The sequence below is a fragment of the Oppia nitens genome, unplaced genomic scaffold (assembly GCF_028296485.1).
Source record: "Oppia nitens isolate AA-2021 unplaced genomic scaffold, nextdenovo-longstitch-racon4-pilon3 scaffold6_pilon_pilon_pilon, whole genome shotgun sequence".
Lineage (NCBI taxonomy): Eukaryota > Metazoa > Arthropoda > Arachnida > Sarcoptiformes > Oppiidae > Oppia > Oppia nitens.
In genome coordinates, this window is record NW_026533250.1 from 6475216 (window position 1) to 6497500 (window position 22285).

Below are 22285 nucleotides of genomic sequence, written 5' to 3' on the forward strand. Positions count from 1 at the left end.
ATTATAATATTATTATTATTGTTGTTATTATTATTAATTTAATTATTTAAAAATTTATTTATTAATATTAATTAGTTATTATTAAATAAATTCATAGAAAATATACTAAATCACAAATATTTATTATTATTAATAATAATTTAGTATTTGAAAATTTATTTATTAATATTTATTAGTTATTATTAAATAAATTTATAAAAAATCACAAATATTTATTATTATTAATTTATTTTTAAAAATTATCTATTAATAATAATTAGTTATTATTAAATTAATTTATAAAAGTCACAAATATTTATGATGATTATTATTATTATTATGTATTTAAATAAATTTTTTTATTTAAATATATACTGTATTTTATATAACATACTATAATACAGTATATAATGTATTTAATTAATTTAAAGTAATTATTTTTATTTAATAAAACATAAAATTATAAGTTTTACACTAGATTTTAGATCAAATTAAATTCATTTTATATATTATTTTTAATTGCAAAATTATTTTTTAAAAATCAATTTATTTAATTCAATTTTTAAAAATTAATATATAATCATAATCGTGCTTGTACATATGTGTAACTATGTATTTTTTAAATATAAAAAAAATAATTTATAATATTATGTATGGGTGTTTATACAACAACAAAAAATATAGATAATCTAAAACATAGATAAAAAAATTAATACAAAAAATATTATTGTAATATATATCATATAAAATAAATATTTTATTAAATAAATGTGTAAAATAAAACTATATATATATTTTTTAAATACATTAACTAAATAAAACATAAATTAAATGTTGTTATCAATTATTGATAATTATTGTGTGTGTGTAATACATATAAAAATTTATAAAACTATTAAAATATTTATATATTTATTTTTGTTTTTAATTATATCCTATTTTTATTTAAAAAAAATTAATTTAGTATTTAATAATAATAATAATTTTATCAATAATATTATTACATTAAGTATAGAAATAAATAATAATTAAATAAATTTTTTTATTATATTTATTTATTTAAAATAAATATTTGTTTTCCAAATAATGTAAATTAATTACTAATAAATATTATGAATATTTAATATATTAGATTATTGAATATTAATAAATAAATTATTTATAATAAATTATTTTAACTCATAACACAAAATTTTCCTTAAAATATATTATTAATGTTTTTTTTAATATTAATTATAACTACTGTATACATAATGTATAAATATATTATATATGTAAATAAAACAAAAACAAAAGTTATTAATCGCATAAAATATAATAATTTTCAAGTCATTTATGTATTTTTTTATAATTGTTTAGACATTAGACATATAAATTATATTTATTAAAAAAATAATTTACAAATATGTTTACAAATAGTATTAATTATATATAAATATATTTTTTTTATATTTGTTTCTATCTATTAAAATATAAATAAAACTATTAATAAAATAGTAAATAGTAAATAGTAAATATATTTTATTAAAAAAAAATTAAATTAATTAATTAATTGTATTTAAAAACACTAATCATAATATACTTTAAATTATATATTAAAAATAAATAAAACAAATAACTTAAAAATACAGTTTGTTGACACTTATATAATATTATTATAAAAAAAATATATTTTCAATTAAAAGTTCAAAAAAATCATATAATAATTTTTTTTGGTTAGTTATATTAATTGGTAATAAATAATTCAAAATTTTTATTTACTATTATAATAACACGTGTAAAATGATTTAGCAATATATACAATATAAACATATATTATTTATTAATTATATTGTATTTAAATAAAAATTATAATAAAGTTATTGACAAAATAATAGATTTTTTCACCAAAAAAAATAGTATATAAACAGCAAATATTTTACTATAATTTACATATAATTAATAATTAAGTTATTTTCAACTAAATAATAAACTTAAAATTAATCAATAATTTAAAAAAAATAAAACAATGGCTACTAAATTTTTAACTATTGCTACAATGTTGGCAATAATTATATATTGTATTACTACTATTGACGGTAAATATGTTTATTAATTATAATTATTATTATAGTTATTTAAATATATATATATTTAATAAATTTAATAAAATTATTAATTAAAATATTTAAAATAATGTTAAAATAATTTTTTTTTAAAATATCTTATTTGAAAAAAAACTTTATTTAAATATTTTACACTTTTTATTAATTAATTAATTAGTTAATTAAATAATTGAATTTTTGTTATTTAGTTATAAGTTTTATTATTTTTTGGGTTAATTAATTAATTTTAATTATAATTTTTTATATATATATTTATTTATTTTTAAACAAACACACACAAACTACAGGTGCTGGTAGTTGTATACCATATAGTAGAAGCTGTAGAGCACCGGGAGCTGTATGCTGTTCACCCTATGTATGTGCCTCACAATTTCTAACATGTGAACGAAAATCTGGTAAAATTGGACCTGGCTAATAATTAACCGGGTGGGTGGGGTGGGGGTGTAGTTGGCTATTGGGCTGATAAACAAACAACTGTATTAATATTATTATACACCCCCTGAAAGTTTTTTATCATTATTATTATTATTATTAATAATGTATTTAAAAAAATTATTTATATAATAAATAAAATATTATAAAAATTAATTAAATAGATTAAAATTATTATTATATTATTATCTTACAAATTAATTAATTATTACTGATATTATTATTATTATTGAGAAATAAAAATACAATTATTATGTTGAAAATATTTTTGTTATCAAAAAATTACAAACAAAAAAACATACATTTATTAAATATATTGTTTAAATAAGTTATTTTACTATTTTTTTAAACTAACTATTAATAAGTAAATTATATCTAATTTTTAAATTAGTATATTTAAAAAAAATAAAAATATATATATTTTTTTAAATTTAATACACAACTGACCAGTAATTTAATAGTTTATTAAATTATATATAATTATATAAATTTAAAAAAAAAAAATTATTACACAAAATAATTAAACCATATTTGCTATATTATTATATTATATATATATATATTAAATCATTAAAGTATAAAAAACAGCAGCAAATAGTTTTACTGTAAGTATTTTTATATAAAATTAATTTTTTTAAATAAAAATAAATTAAAACTGAAAAATATTAATAATAAATATTTTTTTGTAAAAAAATGGCTAATAAATTGTTAATAAATGTTAAACTGTTGATAATAACTATCTATTGTTTAACTACTATTGTCAACGTTGACGGTAAATATATGTATATAATAATAATAATAATTACTATTATTATAGTTAATTAAATATCACATATATATATATATTAAAAAAAATAATCTTAATTTAATAAAATTTATATATAATATATATATATATATATATATATAATATTTATTATAATTATTATTATTAGGATATTTATAATAATGTTAAAATAATTTTTTTAAAAATGTCTAATTTGAATACCAAAAAAAAACTTTATTTAAATATTTTACACTAAAATTAGTTTTTTAGTTAATTAAATAATTAAATTTTTGTTATTTATTTATTTAGTTATAAGTTTTGTTTTGTATTGTTGTTATTTTTGTGTTAATTAATTTAATTTAAATTTTTTTTTAATTAATTATTTTTCAAAAAAAAAAACAAACACATACTACAAGGTAAATGTATATCATATGGTACTAGTTGTAGAGCACCGGGAACTGTATGCTGTCCGCCCTATATATGTGCCTCACCGTATCTAACATGTGAAAAAAAACCTGGTAAAATTGGATCTGGCTAATAACCAGGGTGGGGTAGGGGTGGGTGGGTGTAGATGCTATGGGCTGATGATAAGCAAACAGTAATAATAATAATAATAAATAAATAATGTATTTTAGAAAAATAAAATTATTAGATAATAATTAATTTATAACTAATAAATAAAATATTATGAATTAAAATTAAATAGATGTAAATTTATTATTATATGACTATTAGATGATTATCCTATAAATTAATTAATTAATTAATTATTTACTTATATTATTAAGAAAAAAATTTATTGTAAATAATTATAATTTTTAATATTAATGCAAATTTAAATTCTAGTTAATTATTTAAATTAATTAATAAATAAAAATATAATTATTTTCAATTGAAATTAAATTTCTTATATTTTTTCTCATTAATTAATATACGATATATATATATATATATATATATATATATATATATATTTGTTGTTATTTATTATATTTTTTTTATAAAATAAAATAACATAATTTTTTTATATTATAATAATTAACTTTATGAAGATTTTTTTTTAAAAAATAATATTATTATTATTATTGAAAAAATACAATTATTTAGTTTAAAATTTATTTACAATAATTAATTAAAATAAAAAGTAATATTTAATTAATAAACTATTACCTATTAATATTATAGTTTATTAATAAGTAAATTATTTTACTAAATTATAAATATATAATTACAAAAATATCTAAAAATAGATTTTAATTATAATAATTAAACCATATTTGCTATATATATATATAGATATATTAAAATAATAAGTTTATAAATAGTTTTACTGTGTAAGTATTTTTTTATTTATTTAAATTTTAAAAAAAATATAAATTAAAACATATAAAAATTTATTGTAAAAATAGTTTATTAAAACAAAAATGGCTAATAAATTATTAATTAGACTATTGATGGAAATAACTATATATAGTTTAACTATAACTGTTATCAACGTTAAAGGTAAATATATTTATCATGATAAATTAGTATAGATATAAGTTAGTGTCTAAATTAGCTAGCTAAAAACAAAAACAAGCAAAATTTTAATTAATTAATTAAATTATTTATTATTGATTTTTTTTAATTTTTTTTTATTTATTTTTAATTATCTATTTTTTAAAGGACAAGATTATGAAGAACAGGGAGGCGGTGGTAGTGGTGGATATGAAGGTCAAGGCAATGGTGGTCCCGGTTTTCGAGGACCAGGCAATGGGGACCCAGGGTTTGAAGGTCCACGCAATGGTGGTCCCGGTTTTGAAGGTCCAGGCAATGGTGGCCCCGGTTTTGGAGGTCCAGGCAATGGTGGCCCCGGTTTTCGAGGTCCAGACAATGGGGACCCAGGGTTTGAAGGTCCACGTAATGGTGGTCCCGGTTTTGGAGGTCCAGGCAATGGGGACCCAGGGTTTGAAGGTCCACGCAATGGTGGTCCTGGTTTAGAAGGTCCAGTCAATGGGGGCCCAGGTTTTGGAGGTCCAGGCAATGGGGGCCCAGGTTTTGGAGGTCCAGACAATGGTGGTCCTGGTTTTGGAGGTCCAGGCAATGGGGGCCCAGGTTTTGGAGGTCCAGACAATGGGGGCCCAGGTTTTGGAGGTCCAGACAATGGGGGCCCAGGTTTTGGAGGTCCAGACAATGGTGGTCCTGGTTTTGGAGGTCCAGGCAATGGGGGCCCAGGTTTTGGAGGTCCAGACAATGGGGGCCCAGGTTTTGGAGGTCCAGGCAATGGGGGCCCAGGTTTTGGAGGTCCAGACAATGGTGGTCCTGGTTTTGGAGGTCCAGGCAATGGCGGACCAGGTTTTGGAGGTCCAGACAATGGTGGTCCTGGTTTTGGAGGTCCAGGCAATGGCGGACCAGGCTTTGGAGGTCCAGACAATGGTGGCGGACAAGGAGGAGGTGATTATGGAGGACAGGGTAATGATGATGGAGGAGGAGGAGGAGGTGATGGCGGTGACGAATAGTCTGATATATATATATATATATATATATTAACAATAATAAATAAATAAATAAAATTAATATGTATTATAATATTTGCTATTTAAAAATAAATATAATTGTATTATAATTAGTAGAGAGAGAGAGAGAGAGAGTTAATTATTTAATTAATAATATTATATTACATTTTTATTTGTTGTTTTTTATTAGTTTAATTTATGAATATTTTTTCATATATATAGTATATAATTTTTTATAATAAATATAAATTATATATATATATATATATATAATTTTTTTTTTATATATATAACATAACTTGAAAACATTTTTAAATACAATGACTATTAAAAAAAAAAATAAAATAATTAAAAATAAAATACTAAATATGCAAATTATAATTAGATTTTATGTGTATTATTATTATTATATAAAATAAAACAAAACAAAACAAAAAAAAATAGTATAAAATAAACATTTAATTATCGGATCAATCAATCAATCAATCAGTCAATCAATCGGTTGTTTTTTGTCTAAACCAACATTTCTTTACCGAAAAACGAATCGGGATATCGGCGGACAACCACTTTCCGGAGCTCTTCAAATACCAGTACATATACGAGGAATGGTAGTGCAAATACCCAGACCTGACCGATAACCGGCGCTACTGTTAGGGCACTGTTCAGTCGGGGTGTATAACAGAAAAGACAGGCCAACCCCGTCTCAAATAGTATACTAATGTTTAGAAACCAATTGCTAATTAAAGTTTGAAGGAAAGTTAGATAATTAATTTAATTGATTATGTTATATCAGTTTATATGTATATATATATACCCCATTCCCTGTTCAAAAATGGACAGTCGCCTTGTTTTGCATACTATAACATCGATCCATTGGCAGACAACTACGGCTATGAAATAACTACTCTGAGCTATGGCTAAGATATCCGTCCGTTGGCTATATGTCTATATATATGTAAAATAAATATAATTATATTATAATTAGTAGAGAGAGAGAGAGAGAGAGAGAGAGAGTTAATTAATTAGTTAATTAATAATATATTTTTTACATTTTTATTTGTTGTTTTTATTTAATTTAATTTATGAATATTTTTTTCATATAGTATATAATTTTTATATATATATATATCATATATAACATAACTTGAAAACATTTTTAAATACAATGACTATAAAAATATAATTAAAAATAAAATACTAAATATGCAAATTATAATTAAATTTTATGTGTATTATTATTATTATATTATATATAATAATATTATTATTATTACTATATATATATGTAAGGGTTAGGTAAGTATGTATACCATACAGTAATATAGTTTAATATTGTATATATTGATATTGTCTAAACAATTAATTAATACATACAGTCGGTTGGGTTGGATGTCCTGTCCACCAATCATCCTGTGGTCCATACCTATTGACAATAGCTGTCTCTGAATCCCATTGTTGTCTAAGTTGGTATAACTGTGACGGTTTGAAACCTTCGTAGCCCATGGCTATGAAATAGCCTAATGAAATAGATAATTAAAAAATTTAAAAATAATATGTTTTTTTAAACAAAAAACATTTTACCTAACATTCCCGCACACGACTCGATCACACCGACCAACAGGTATGACCTCAACAACAGTGGCTCATTGACCAGTCGTTCGGTACGCGGGTTTCTCGGCGGTAGTTTCATAATATCGGATTCGGCTTTTTCGTAGGCCTGACCACCGAAAACAAAATTAAATTATTGGTTAAAAAAATAAAATATTAAAATTTAATCTATAATATTTAACTAGTGTTTAAATAACTAACTAACTAACTAAAAAACACATACATACTCACACGCATACACACACACATACATAGATACGTACATATATACTTATACACACATATATATACACATACACACACATACATTCAAACACACACATACATAGATACGTACATATATACTTATACACACATATATATACACATACACACACATACATTCAAACACACACATACATAGATACGTACATATATACTTATACACACATATATATATACACATACACACACATACATTCAAACACACACATACATAGATACGTACATATATACTTATACACACATATATATATATACACATACACACACATACATTCAAACACACACATACATAGATACATACACATGCATAGATACACATATATACATCATACATAGATACACACACATACATATACACCCACCCATACACATACATAGATAAAACATGCATACATATACACCCACCCATATACATACATAGATACACACACATACATACATAGATAAAACATGCATACACACACATACATATACACCCACCCACACACAACCTCACAGAGGATTTAACATTTTATTAAAAATTTAAAACAAATAATAATAATAAACTATAATTTTAATTACCAATGATATGGCCGGTACCATATCGGTACCCAAACAAATCAATAGTACGGTAATAGTGCCAATGGGTAGAGGAAAGCCAAACAATACATAAATGACAAACGGATAGACTGAGGTAACATTTCCGGTGAGTATATAGTTGACAGTTTTTTTCATATTATCAAATATACGCCTCCCTTCCTCAACGCCCACTACTATTGTGGCAAAATTGTCGTCCAATAGTATCATATCTGCCGCCTGTTTGGACACTTCAGAGCCTAGGATTTTAAAAATAAATATATTTATTGAAAAATACTGTTAAAAATAATTATAATTAATATTTTTTTAAAAATTAGATAATAATTTATCTATAATTAATGTTTACTTATACTTAAAAATTATTTTTTTTTAATTTCTAGTATAATCTATAATTTTTTTAAAATAATTTAAAGTGAATTAATATTAACTGTTTTTATAGTTTGTTATCAATTTTCTATTTATGTTTTTATATGTTTATTATTTAAATTAATTACTGTATATATATATATATATATATATATATATAATCATTAAATATTAAAATTAAAAAAAATAGTTTATTTTTCATTAAAAACTTAAACATATATACTATAATATAACTTTACAATTTTAATTTAAAGACTATAATTATTTAATTAAAAAAAATTTTTTTTTAATTAAGTAAAGTATAAAATTACTGTATAATAATACTGTATATTTAAAACTGTATATTTAAAAAATAATAATAACTAATAAATTAAATAACTAGTTAGCTATGGTTAAATAATAATAATAATTGATTGAAAATTAATTATTATTATTATTATTTATAGACATTACCTGTAATACCCATAGCTATACCGATATCGGCTTTTTTCAGTGCCGGCGAATCGTTAACACCATCGCCAGTGACGGCAACTATTTGTCCTAAATATTGACAATTTTCGACAATCCGGAGCTTTTGTTGGGGTGATGTCCGGGCAAATACTATCTCCGAAAATCCGTCCAAAATCTCCCTGAGCTCCGGATCGGTGAGTTCAGTCAATTCATCGCCCGGTACTACAATCGACCGATTGTTTCGGACAACCCGATCGACAGTCGGTACCGTAATGCTTGTCGAGTTACGGTGCGAGTTGGTAAATATGCCGACCATTTTGGCAATGGCCTGGGCGGTAATCGGATGATCCCCAGTTACCATTATGACTTTGATGCCGGCACTGCGACACTTGGCCACAGCGTCGGGAACTGTAGGTCTAGAAAATAATAATAATAATAATAGTAATTTTTGTTTCACAAAAAATAAAATTATAATAAAATAAATAGTAATTAATTGATTTCTTTGTCTCTCAAACTGTCTCTCTCTCAAACTGTCTCTCTCTCACTGTCTCTCTCTCACTGTCTCTCTCTCACTGTCTCTCTCTCTCTCACTGTCTCTCTCTCTCACTGTCTCTCTCTCACTGTCTCTCTCTCACTGTCTCTCTCTCACTGTCTCTCTCTCTCTCTCTCACTGTCTCTCACTATCTCTCTCTCTCTCTGTCTCTCTATTTGTCTCTCTATTTGTCTCTCTATTTGTCTCTCTATTTGTCTCTCTATTTGTCTCTCTCTGTCTCTCTCTGTCTCTCTCTGTCTCTCTCTCTCTGTCTCTGTCTCTCTCTCTCTCTCTATTTGTCTCTCTATTTGTCTCTCTATTTGTCTCTCTATTTGTCTCTCTCTGTCTCTCTCTGTCTCTCTCTGTCTCTCTCTCTCTCTCTATTTGTCTCTCTATTTGTCTCTCTATTTGTCTCTCTATTTGTCTCTCTATTTGTCTCTCTATTTGTCTCTCTATTTGTCTCTCTCTGTCTCTCTCTCTCTCTCTCTCTCTCTCTCTCTCTCTCTCTCTCTCTCTCTCTCTCTATTTGTCTCTCTATTTGTCTCTCTATTTGTCTCTCTATTTGTCTCTCTATTTGTCTCTCTCTGTCTCTCTCTGTCTCTCTCTGTCTCTCTCTCTCTCTCTATTTGTCTCTCTATTTGTCTCTCTATTTGTCTCTCTCTGTCTCTCTCTGTCTCTCTCTGTCTCTCTCTCTCTCTCTATTTGTCTCTCTATTTGTCTCTCTATTTGTCTCTCTATTTGTCTCTCTATTTGTCTCTCTATTTGTCTCTCTATTTGTCTCTCTATTTGTCTCTCTATTTGTCTCTCTCTGTCTCTCTCTGTCTCTCTCTCTCTCTCTATTTGTCTCTCTATTTGTCTCTCTATTTGTCTCTCTATTTGTCTCTCTATTTGTCTCTCTATTTGTCTATCTATTTGTCTCTCTATTTGTCTCTCTATTTGTCTCTCTATTTGTCTCTCTATTTGTCTCTCTCTCTCTCTCTCTCTCTCTCTCATAGGACTACACATACCTGGGCGGATCAATCATGGCTATCAGTCCTAGAAACCTAAAGTTGGCCATCTCAAACGGCTCTCCTTCCTCAATGTTCCACTGATACTCAGCAGGAAACTGTTGACTGGGGAACTCATAATCGCATAGAGCCAACACCCGTTCGCCCATTGAACCCAATTCCCTATAGGTTTCCTCAAATTCATCCACAAATTCCTGGCCAAACCCGACTGTCTGGCCATCGATGGCCAATCGTTGCGAACATAGTTTGATTATACGTTCGGGTGCGCCCTTCATAACCAGAAAATAATGTCCGCCGCCACTGCCGACACCGCCACCCGTGCCATCATTACTAGTATTACGGTGTATTGAAAACTGGTATTTATATGTCGAACTAAACGGTCGTTCGGCAACTTTCGGATATCGGACCCTATAGTCCATGACCGGGCCCTCCACTGACTCCATAAACCTCAAGATAGCCGTTTCGGAGGCATCGCCAGCGCAACTTCTTTTCATTATATCTGGATTATCGTCGGTAAACTCCGATCGGGAACACAATATAGCGCATCGGCGATAGGCCGACCAATTCATCGGCGGTTGAGTCGGCGGCAATTGTTTGGCCATTTCTTGTCTATCGTGCGATACTCGGATGATATCAAACCCCAGCCAACAGTGTTCGACAGTCATCCGATTCTGTGTCAATGTTCCCGTTTTGTCCGTACATATAGTCGATGTCGATCCCAATGTTTCAACCGCTTCCAGATGTTTGACCAAACAATTCTTGGATGCCATCCGTTTGGCCGTCAGTGTCAACGATACGGTCAGTGCCGGCAATAAACCTATTTATATATAGATATACAGTATATTAAAATCAATAGTTAGATACCAGTGTTGTAACAGTTATACACTACTACTACTACTACTACTACTACTACTACTACTACTACTACTACTACTACTACTACTACTACTACTACTACTACTACTACTACTACTACTACTACTACTACTACTACTACTACTACTACTACTACTACTACTACTACTACTACTACTACTACTACTACTACTACTACTACTACTACTACTACTACTACTACTACTACTACTACTACTACTACTACTACTACTACTACTACTACTACTACTACTACTACTACTACTACTACTACTACTACTACTACTACTACTACTACACTAATAATAATATCTAATTAAATAACTAATAGTTGTTTTTTTTCCAAATCAAACTATACCTTCGGGAACATTACCGACGGTAATACCGATCATCAGTGTAAACGAATGAAAGAAACCGTTACCGAAACCCATGGAAATGGCAAATATGATAATACCGGTCAGTACGGCAATAACGGTAATAATGGCCACAAACCGATCGATTTCCTTAGCAATCGGTGTCTTATCGTTATGAATACCCGACACCAGGCGTGCAATATCGCCCATAACTGTCCGATCGCCGGTAGCTATAGCTATACCATAGCCGGAACCGTCGACACAGTTAGTGGAAAAAAATGCCAAATTTCTTGACTCCAGAGCATTCTGGTGTCCGACGTCTATACTACGGGATAGTGGATCCGATTCGCCCGTAAGGGACGAGTTGTCCACTTTCATGCTTTCGCACCGTACGATACGTATGTCGGCCGGTACCCGGTCGCCGGCCTTACAGTAGACAAGATCGCCGACCACTATCTGGTCGGCCGGTATCTGACGCCGACGTCCCTCACGAATCACTGTTGTTTGCTATCAGTAGATAGTATTACTATATATAAAGTCTGTGACAGAAGGGTGCGAACTGGTTTTTGCTTAATATCTCTATAACTAATTGAGCTAGATCAATAAAAATTTTATGAGATACATGGAATCCTGGGACGTATAACTTAGTATAGTTAAGTTTTATAAATTTAAGCTTATGTAGCTAAGCACCGGTAGGTGCCATATCTCTAAAACTATAATAAATATCTAAATTCTGATAATATGAATTTAAAATAGGTGAAAATTCATTAGACACGTATTTCAGTAATTTTTTTAAAAATTAATAAATTTTAAACAAAAAGCAAAAAAATGTAAAATTTGTAATATTTTGATATTTTCTAGAAAAAAAGTGTCAAGGTATTTTGATATGAAATTAATCTATTATTATTTGTTATTTTATTAGGAATGATTATTCTATTTACAATTTTTAATTATCATGCTTAGTTTTTAAGATATTAAAGAAAAACATTTTTACCATTATATAATTTTTTCTTATAAAATTTTATTAATTATATTTGTTACTAAATTTATATAATGGTAAAAAGGTTTATCTTTAATATCTCAAAAACTAAGCAAGATAATTAAAAATTGTAAATAGAATAATTATTCCTAATAAAATAACAAATAATAATAGATTAATTTCATATCAAAATACCTTGACACTTTTTTTCTAGAAAATATCAAAATATTACAAATTTTACATTTTTTTGCTTTTTGTTTAAAATTTATTAATTTTTTAAAAAATTACTGAAACACGTGTCTAATGAATTTTCACCTAGTTTAAATTCACATTATCAGAATTTAGATATTTATTATAGTTTTAGAGATATGGCACCTACCGGTGCTTAGCTACATAAGCTTAAATCTATAAAAACTAACTATACTAAATTATACGTCCCAGGATTCCATCTTTCTCATAAAATTTTTATTGATCTAGCTCAATTATTTATAGAGATATTAAGCAAAAACCAGTTCGCACCCTTCTGTCACAGACTTTATATTACTATTTGTATGGGACTACAGATTAGGGACTACAGGTTAGGGACTACAGGTTAGGGACTACAGGTATAGGACTACAGGTTAGGGACTGAAGGTTAGGGACATTAATGAGGAAAGTTAGGAAAGTTAGGAAAGTTAGGAAAGTTAGGAAAGTTAGGAAAGTTAGGAAAGTTAGGAAAGTTAGGAAAGTTAGTTAGGAAAGTTAGGAAAGTTAGGAAAGTTAGGAAAGTTAGGAAAGTTAGGAAAGTTAGGAAAGTTAGGAAAGTTAGGAAAGTTAGGAAAGTTAGGAAAGTTAGGAAAGTTAGGAAAGTTAGGAAAGTTAGGAAAGTTAGGAAAGTTAGGAAAGTTAGGATAGTTAGGAAAGTTAGGAAAGTTAGGAAAGTTAGGAAAGTTAGGATAGTTAGGAAAGGTATTGTTTACTTACAGGTGGTGTCATATTTTTGAATGACTTGAATACACTGTTACTACTTGCTTGTTGATAATAGGAAAATGTGCCTGTTAATATTACAGTCAATGCCAACACTACGCCCAGGTATGTCTAATAATTAATTAATTAATTAAATAACATTTTAAATTAAAATTAAAATAAATAATAGATGTTTAAATTTATATATATATTATTATATACTCTATACTAATATTTTGGGCAAAAAAAAAAAATATTTTACTGTTAGATAATAACATTTTTTTAAAAAATAATTAATTAATTATATTTATAACATTATAACTAAGTTTTTTAAGTATTAGTTAATTATTTATTGTTTATAAATTAAAAAAAAATATTAGTTTATATTTTACTATAAAATATTATAGATTTAAAAAATATTATTATTATATTTATTAAAAAAGTAGTACAGGTATTATGTTATATATATATATAACTATATTATCCAAATATTATTTGAAATATACAAACATTTATTAATATATAATTCAATTTAGTTTTATTAGTTTATACTAATAATAATTAATTGTCGTAAAAAATATAGTGTAATTTTATTTTATAAATTGTTAAACATTATTGTTTTTTCCCTACTTTTTATATATTGATACTAAACTAAAATATCAAAAAAAACAAAAACAAAATTTTACTTACATTTTGCATATCTTTTGATACACCATAGGCTATAAAACTGGCTATCGATGCAAACCATAACAATAGGGCAAAACCGCCGGTCAGCTCTTTCAGATAGAGAAGCGCCCAATGAGTCTGTTTTGGTGGCGTAAAAGCATTGGGTCCGTCCCTCAGTAATCTCAGGCCAGCCTCGGCTTCGGTTAGACCCGATTCCCGATCGGTACCCAATCGGACACAGACCGTATCGATGTCCATAAGATGTTCAGTAATTTTGACATCTTTTGCCAAATCAGTTGTGTTTGACTTATCCGTTGATTTTAACTAAAAAAAATATAAAATAAAAAATAATTTTCAACAAAAAAATAAAACAAAAATATTTGATTTTTCGGTTAGAAATTTATCCCATTATTCAATAAGACTATTGATTTTTTTTTATTTGTTTGTTTTTACTTATTATTTAATTAATAAAAAAATTATTTTCATATACTGTGTGTAAATATATATAAGAAATTTATATAAAAAAATTAAAAGTTTATAATTTAATTTGAATTTTAGATAAATTTTGTAATTTTCATATACTGTGTGTATATATATATAAGAAATTTATATTAAAAAATTAAAAGTTTAAAATTGAATTTTAGATAAATTTTGTAATTTTCATATACTGTGTGTATATATATAAGAAATTTATTTTTAAAAAATTAAAAGTTTATAATTGAATTTTGAATAAATTTTGTAATTTTTTTGTTGGTGTCTATGTGTATGAATCATGTATTTTATATTCATATTATTATTATTTTTTATTACTATTGAATATTTTAATATATAAATTGTAAATTACATACATTTTATATTATTGATAATAAATTTCTAACTGATTATAATACTATTAATAATATTAAAAAAATGTAAATATCATTTTAACATGTGATTTAAACGCATATAAAATATTTATAATATTACATATAATATATTGAAAATTTCATTTATTTAGATAAAAAACCAATTTAAAAAATAATAAAATTTTAATTTTCATAATATAGTTAACTAATAATAAATTCAAAAAATATATATTTGTTTCATAAAAGATTTATATAAAAAATATTATAAAAATTAAATAAATTTGTTTTTACTTTGTTTTTCTTCCAGAATTTAATCGTAAATTTATTTTTAGTCTTAATATACTTGTCGTCTGGATGTCCACTCTCGAGGTCAGTCTGTTTTAGGTCATCCCCATTAAGTTGTCGTAATTTAATGCCATTATTATTATTATTATTATTATTGCTTATATTATTGTTATAGTTATTATTATTATCATTATTATTATTATTATGGCTATTATTAATTTTATATGTTTTACCCATTATTTTTTATTTAAAAAAAATAATTAATTAATAATATATATATTTACAGTAAACTACACACAAAAAAAACAAATTATTTTTTAATACACCAAAAAACAATAGTTTTTTCACCAAAATATTTTATTAAAAAATTAAACAATGTTTGTGTTTTTATAATCACAAAAAAATAATAATATTTATTATCAAATAATATATGAAATCATTTTATTTATTTTATTTTTTAAAAAAATAAATATTATTAAATTAATATTTCACACACAAAAAATAGATAATAAATATAACAATTTGATAATAATAATACTAATTTTTTAAATATATATATTTATATAACTAAATTGATTTTTACTTTATAACAATAATAATACTATCAAATATAAAAAAACACTAATAAAAAAATTTCATAATATTTTCAGATATAAATGCAAATCATCAAATGAAATATAAAAAAAAATAAAATTAATAAATTTTATTGTAATTATTTATATTTTGTTTTATTTGATGAAATTGTTTTGGCAATAAATAACAAAAAAATACAGTATTAAGATATTATAAGTATATATATATATATATATAAATATTTTTATTATATTTAGTTTGTTTTTATTGTTTTTTTTGTGGATAATATGCATATCATATATATATATATATATATAGTATTATAATCCTTTAGCAACTAAATTGCAAATATATATACTTTATATATATATATATTGATTGTCTAAGAAAATTGTTAATAACTTTTTTATTAATTATTTTTTATATTATTAGTTAAGTTAAGTTAATTAGCATCTCAATCATTATATGCATTATTGCCAACTCATAGATCAAATAGTATATAAAATACAAAAAAAAATTAATTATTTTTGTAATAAAATAAAAAATATTATTTTTATTATTATTAAATTAATATTAATTCTCTAATAAAAAATTTCAAAAAAATCAATATTTAAAATATAAAATTTACTAAAAATAATTTAAGTTATTATACTATAAATATTTGAGCAAATAATTATTATGTTATTATTATTTTTTAATTTTAATTTAATAAATTTAATTTAAAATCACCAAGTTTATTTTTATTAAATTTTAACAGTTTTATCATAGTTTATATAATTTCAATATTATTGCTATACAATAATTTTTTTTAAATAAAGCAATTTACTGGTAATATTTAAATATTTTAATAATTTTGTTTCGCACAAATAAAATTAGTTTAATGAATAAAATATTATATAGTTTTTAAACAATTTAATTAATTAAAAATTATTTCTTAATAAATTAATAAAAAATTCATATGAGTTGCGAAATATATAATAAATCATATGATTTTATTTTTATTTATATTTTTTTTATTATCTAAAATTATTTAATTTTAATTAAAAAATAGATTAATATATATATATACAATAAATATGAAAATATTAATCTATTTTAATCATTACTAATTAATTACATTAGTATTTATTTAATGTATTAATAATTTATTTTATATTTTATATCCTTATGTATGCAAACAATTATTTATTGATATTTATTGGCAATATTTGTATATTTCAATCTATAATACAGTATTATTATTATTATCTAATCTAAGCTATAAAAAATACTAAAAAATTATAATCAATACAAAAATTGTAAAAAAATTATAAAATTATTTCACATAATTATATGATAACAAAAAAAACTATTTATTATAAACTATTATAAAATTAGTTATTGTTTTCTAATAGTTATTGACAAATATATATATATATATTAAATAATTTTATAGAAAAATTAAACATTTAATTAATAAACTTTATTAAAAAATTTATAAATTTAATTATTATTTAAAAAACTAATTAAATGTCTATTTAATTTATAAAATAAAATATGTTAATAAAAATTTGCATTTGTTATTATTATTATTGTAGTTGTGATAAATTATTTATTTTTTTTTTTGAAACAATGAACAAAAAATTTCATATATTTTTAAATTAATATTTCATATATATATATATATATCTATGTATTAATGAAATCTAAATTGATATTTATATACAGTATATAGGAGTATAAGTTAGATATTTCTAGTTTTACTAATAACTTAAACATATGATGAATGTCTGGTATTTTATTTTTGTTTGTCATTTAGTGTTAACTATCGATAAATTTATTGAATTTTATACATATTTTTATATCTTTATATATATATATATATATATACTTTATATATATTGCACACAATAATATATACTCATGTAATACTGTATATACAATATATTGCAAGTATTATTAATAATAATAATAACAATAATAATAATAATAATTATAATAATAATAATAAACTAGAAATGTTTTACAAAAATAATTATACTTTAAATTTTATTATATATATATACTAAATAGATCTTTATATAATAAAAATTTATATCTATTTTTTTTATTATTATGCAAAATGTATACAATAAAAATAATTTTTTATTAAATATTTCATAATAATAATAATAATAATAATAATTTGAATTTAGTCAATTTATTATTATTATTATTGTTATTATTAATTATAACTAATAGTAATAAATACATTGCGAAAATAAATACATTTATACAATTTATGATATTTTAGTGTCATTAATATATAATACATTTACAATATAAACCAATATATATATATATATTTTATATAAATATTAAATACTTTACATGTTGTTAAACAATTAATTTATTGTTATTATTATTTATAAATTAATTTATTGTTATTGTTTTATAAATTAATTAATATTAAAATAGTCCTGTTCAATTAACGTCAACATTGTGTGTCAACAACATATGTGTCACAATACTATTAATTATTAATTAATTAATTAATTATATGAAATATATAATTAATATATTAGTAAAATACTGTATATAAATATTTTCATAGTCTATATTATAGTTTATATTAAATAAGCTATTTAGTTATAATTAGCTATAATTACTTAATTGTAATAAATTAGGATAATTTAATATAATTTAATACATATATAGATTGAATGTCTATAAATAAATATTACATATATTAAACTTAATTTTTTTAAAAATAAAAAAATTAATAAATTTATTATTACTAATATTTATAATTATTAATATGTTTTTTAAATATTTTAATTTTAAATAATTATTTATTTATTATTACTAATATTTATATTTATTGATATGTTTTTTTTAAATATTTTAATTTTAATTAATTATTTAATTATTATTACTAATATTTATATTTATTGATATGTTTTTTTTAAATATTTTATTTTAATTTAAATTAATTATTTAATTATTATTACTAATATTTATATTTATTGATATGTTTTTTTTAAATATTTTAATTTTAATAAATAAATAAATAATTATTATTATTATTAAAATGAAATACTAAGCCAACAATTCCTGTCCCAAAAATGATTGCGGAAATAGTCTAATAATTAATTTCCTGAGCTCTTCAAACAGGAACAGGTAGATAAAAAATGGCAGCGCAAACACCCATACCTGGCCGATAACCGGTGCCATATGCAGTACTGTATGGAGGCCGGGTGTATAGGCAAACAGTACGGCCAGTGCCGTCTCAAAAACTATACTACCGTTGAGCACCCAATTGCTATATCAACAACAAAATTAATTAATTTTTTTTGTGTGTATAAAATTTTATATCTATGATTATCATTCAAATATATAAACACATCTACACACACACACACACACGCACACACACAGATACATACATACATACAAACACATACATACAAACACATACATACAAACACATACATACAAACACATACATACAAACACATACATACAAACACATACAAACACATACATACAAACACATACATACATACAGACACATACATACAAACACATACATACAAACACATACATACAAACACACACACACACACACATACATACATATACTTTATATCTAAATAAATAGCCAAATATGTTATAGTTATAGTCATTGTATTGTAAATGTATATGTATTTAAACAATGTGTTACTAAAATAAAAACTTATATAAGTATTACATAACAATAGATTTGCTATTTATTTACTACTACTACTACTACTACTACTAGTTATTACTAGTGCTTTATTGATGGCAACTAACAACTGGTTTATACTGTACTACTCAAAAAAACTATACCTGTAATTGACTGAACCAGTTGTCTGCGGTATAAAAAACAGGTATAACAATGAAATTAAATTTAACAAAAAAAAAAATATAATTATTTTAAATTAACTGTGCTTTTAAATCTATGATTTAATACATTAGTATATTTAGTTAATATAAAGCGTTAGTGGTATAACGGTTAGCATAGCTGCCTTCCAAGCAGTTGACCCGGGTTCGACTCCCGGCTGACGCAAATTTTTGTTTGTGTGTGTGTGAGATCTAAATATGATAATTTATCATGCTCAAATATTTTGTAATGTTTGATTATTTTGCACATAAAACTATTTTCTACAGTAATTAAACACATCTATTAAATACATATACATTCTCTCTCTCTTTCTCTCTCTCTCTCTCTCTCTCTCTCTCTCTCAATACATACACATAGTCTCTCTCTCTCTTTCTCTCTCWYWCTCTCTCTCTCTCTCTCTCTCTCTCTCTCTCTCTCTCTCTCTTTCTCTCTTTCTCTCTCTCTCAATACATACACATAGTCTCTCTCTCTTCTCTCTCAATACATGCATACTCTCTCTCTCTCTCTCTCTCTCTCTCTCTCTCTCAATACATACACATACTCTCTCTCTCTCTCTCTCTCTCTCTCTCTCTCTCTCTCTCTCTCTCTCAATACATACACAATCTCTCACTCTCTTTCTYTCTCTCTCTCTCTCTCTCTCTCTCTCTCTCTCTCTCTCTCTCTCTCTCTCTCTTTCATACAATAATAAGTTTATTAGTATTATTGTTATTATCCCACAAAAAAAGATAATGCTTACCCCATGCCCTGACTAAATAGGGACAGTCGTCTAGTTTTGTTAACTATAACGTCCATCCATTGGACAACCACTACAGCCATAAAATAGCTGCTCTGAGCTATAGCTGTCAGTTGTTGTCTTTGATCATAAGTCTGAATATACAAACAATATATATATTATTACTTTTATTTTTATTTTTAAAAAATTTATTAAATATATATATAATAATAATAATATTTTACTAACCGTTTCGGTTAATGGTTTACCGTTGCGATCATCATTGGGACCGTATCTCCAAAGTTTTATATCCTTATCGTCCCATTTATCTCTCAACATAAACAACATACTGGGCGTAAAGCCCTCGTAGTCTAGACTAATGAAATAACCTATTAATTGAAAAAATAAAAATTTTAAAAATTAGAAAATAAATTAAAAATTTAATTTAATTATTTATTTAATTAAATTTTACCCAAAAAACCGCAAGCAGTACATATGGCACCGACCATTAGGTAGGCGCGCATCAGTAGCTTAGCAGTGACCAGTCGATCGCGTTTAGGATTACGGGGCGGCATATTCATGATATCCGACTCGGCTTTTTCGTAGGCCTACAAAATATATATATATATATATTATTTTAATATATATTTGTTTAAAAATTAATTAATTAATTAAATTAAACTATATTTATTATATTTCTGGGTTAGCATATCGACAAATCAATAGTACATACATACACACACACACACACAAATACACATACATATGCACACACATATGCACACACATACATACACACATACATACACACATACATACACATATAAATACACATATAAATACACATATAAATACACATACACATACACATACACATACACATACACATACACATACACATACACATACACATACACATACACATACACATACACATACACATACACATACACATACACATACACATACACATACACATACACATACACATACACATACACATACACATACACATACACATACACATACACATACACATACACATACACACAACCTTACAGAGGATTTAACATTTTTATAAAATAATTTAAATAAATATTATATAATAATAATAAATTAATTACTATTGCAATGGCCGGTACCATATCGGTACCCAAACAAATCAATAGTACGGTAATGGTGCCGATGGCCAGCGGAAAGCCAAACACAACGTAAATGATAAACGGAAACAGTGTCGTAGCGTTGCCGCCGATAATATAGGACACAGTTTTTTTCATATTATCAAATATACGCCTCCCTTCCTCAACGCCCACTACTATTGTGGCAAAATTGTCGTCCAATAGTATCATATCTGCCGCCTGTTTGGACACTTCAGAGCCTAGTATTTAATAAAAATAAATATATTTAAAATAAATTTATTGAAAAATACTGTTAAAAATAATTAGTTATAAAAAGTTTTAATAAAAAATTATTGTTATTTATAAATTAAAAAATTAAAATAGATTTTTTATAATTATTATTAATAATAATTATAATATATTTCAATAAATAAAAATGTTATTATTATTATAGATTCTATTAACTAAAT

General features: G+C 24.1%; 3 protein-coding genes and 1 non-coding gene across 4 annotated transcripts in view; 2 read left to right on the top strand and 2 right to left on the bottom strand.

The window, feature by feature from the left end:
- Positions 1 to 4706: 4706 nt before the first annotated feature.
- LOC128962838 (S-antigen protein-like) lies at positions 4707 to 5780 on the top strand. Its single transcript, XM_054309239.1, has 2 exons — positions 4707 to 4785; positions 4948 to 5780. The coding sequence occupies exons 1-2, from the start codon at positions 4707 to 4709 to the stop codon at positions 5778 to 5780; spliced, it is 912 nt and encodes a 303-aa protein (XP_054165214.1).
- Positions 5781 to 6269: 489 nt separating this feature from the next.
- LOC128962839 (sodium/potassium-transporting ATPase subunit alpha-like) lies at positions 6270 to 15664 on the bottom strand (the record flags this gene model as incomplete). The annotated part of the gene is made up of 11 exons (XM_054309240.1): positions 6270 to 6513; positions 6592 to 6722; positions 7152 to 7294; positions 7359 to 7494; positions 8211 to 8464; positions 9045 to 9457; positions 10581 to 11397; positions 11815 to 12316; positions 13752 to 13865; positions 14424 to 14723; positions 15536 to 15664. Coding segments are annotated over 11 exons (3162 nt in total), but the record flags the coding sequence as incomplete, so codon positions are not given.
- Positions 15665 to 19159: 3495 nt separating this feature from the next.
- The window catches only part of LOC128962840 (sodium/potassium-transporting ATPase subunit alpha-3-like), a 25922-nt gene continuing 22796 nt past the window's right edge, over positions 19160 to 22285 (bottom strand). The window contains exons 9-13 of the mRNA XM_054309241.1: positions 21822 to 22075; positions 21170 to 21305; positions 20947 to 21086; positions 20722 to 20852; positions 19160 to 19382 (exon numbers count right to left, since the gene is read on the bottom strand). Coding sequence (XP_054165216.1) covers positions 19160 to 19382; positions 20722 to 20852; positions 20947 to 21086; positions 21170 to 21305; positions 21822 to 22075 — 884 coding nt within the window. The remainder of the gene's footprint in view (positions 19383 to 20721; positions 20853 to 20946; positions 21087 to 21169; positions 21306 to 21821; positions 22076 to 22285) is intronic.
- Trnag-ucc (transfer RNA glycine (anticodon UCC)) lies at positions 20079 to 20150 on the top strand. Its single transcript has one exon. It is a non-coding gene; the product is annotated as a tRNA-Gly (tRNA).

Excerpts from the sequence above, each read along its gene's own strand:
- LOC128962838 (XM_054309239.1), top strand. The coding sequence starts at position 4,707 with ATGGCTAATAAATTATTAATTAGACTATTGATGGAAATAACTATATAT. Across the intron at positions 4,786-4,947 it reads AACTGTTATCAACGTTAAAG|GACAAGATTATGAAGAACAG; the intron begins GTAAATATATTT and ends TATTTTTTAAAG.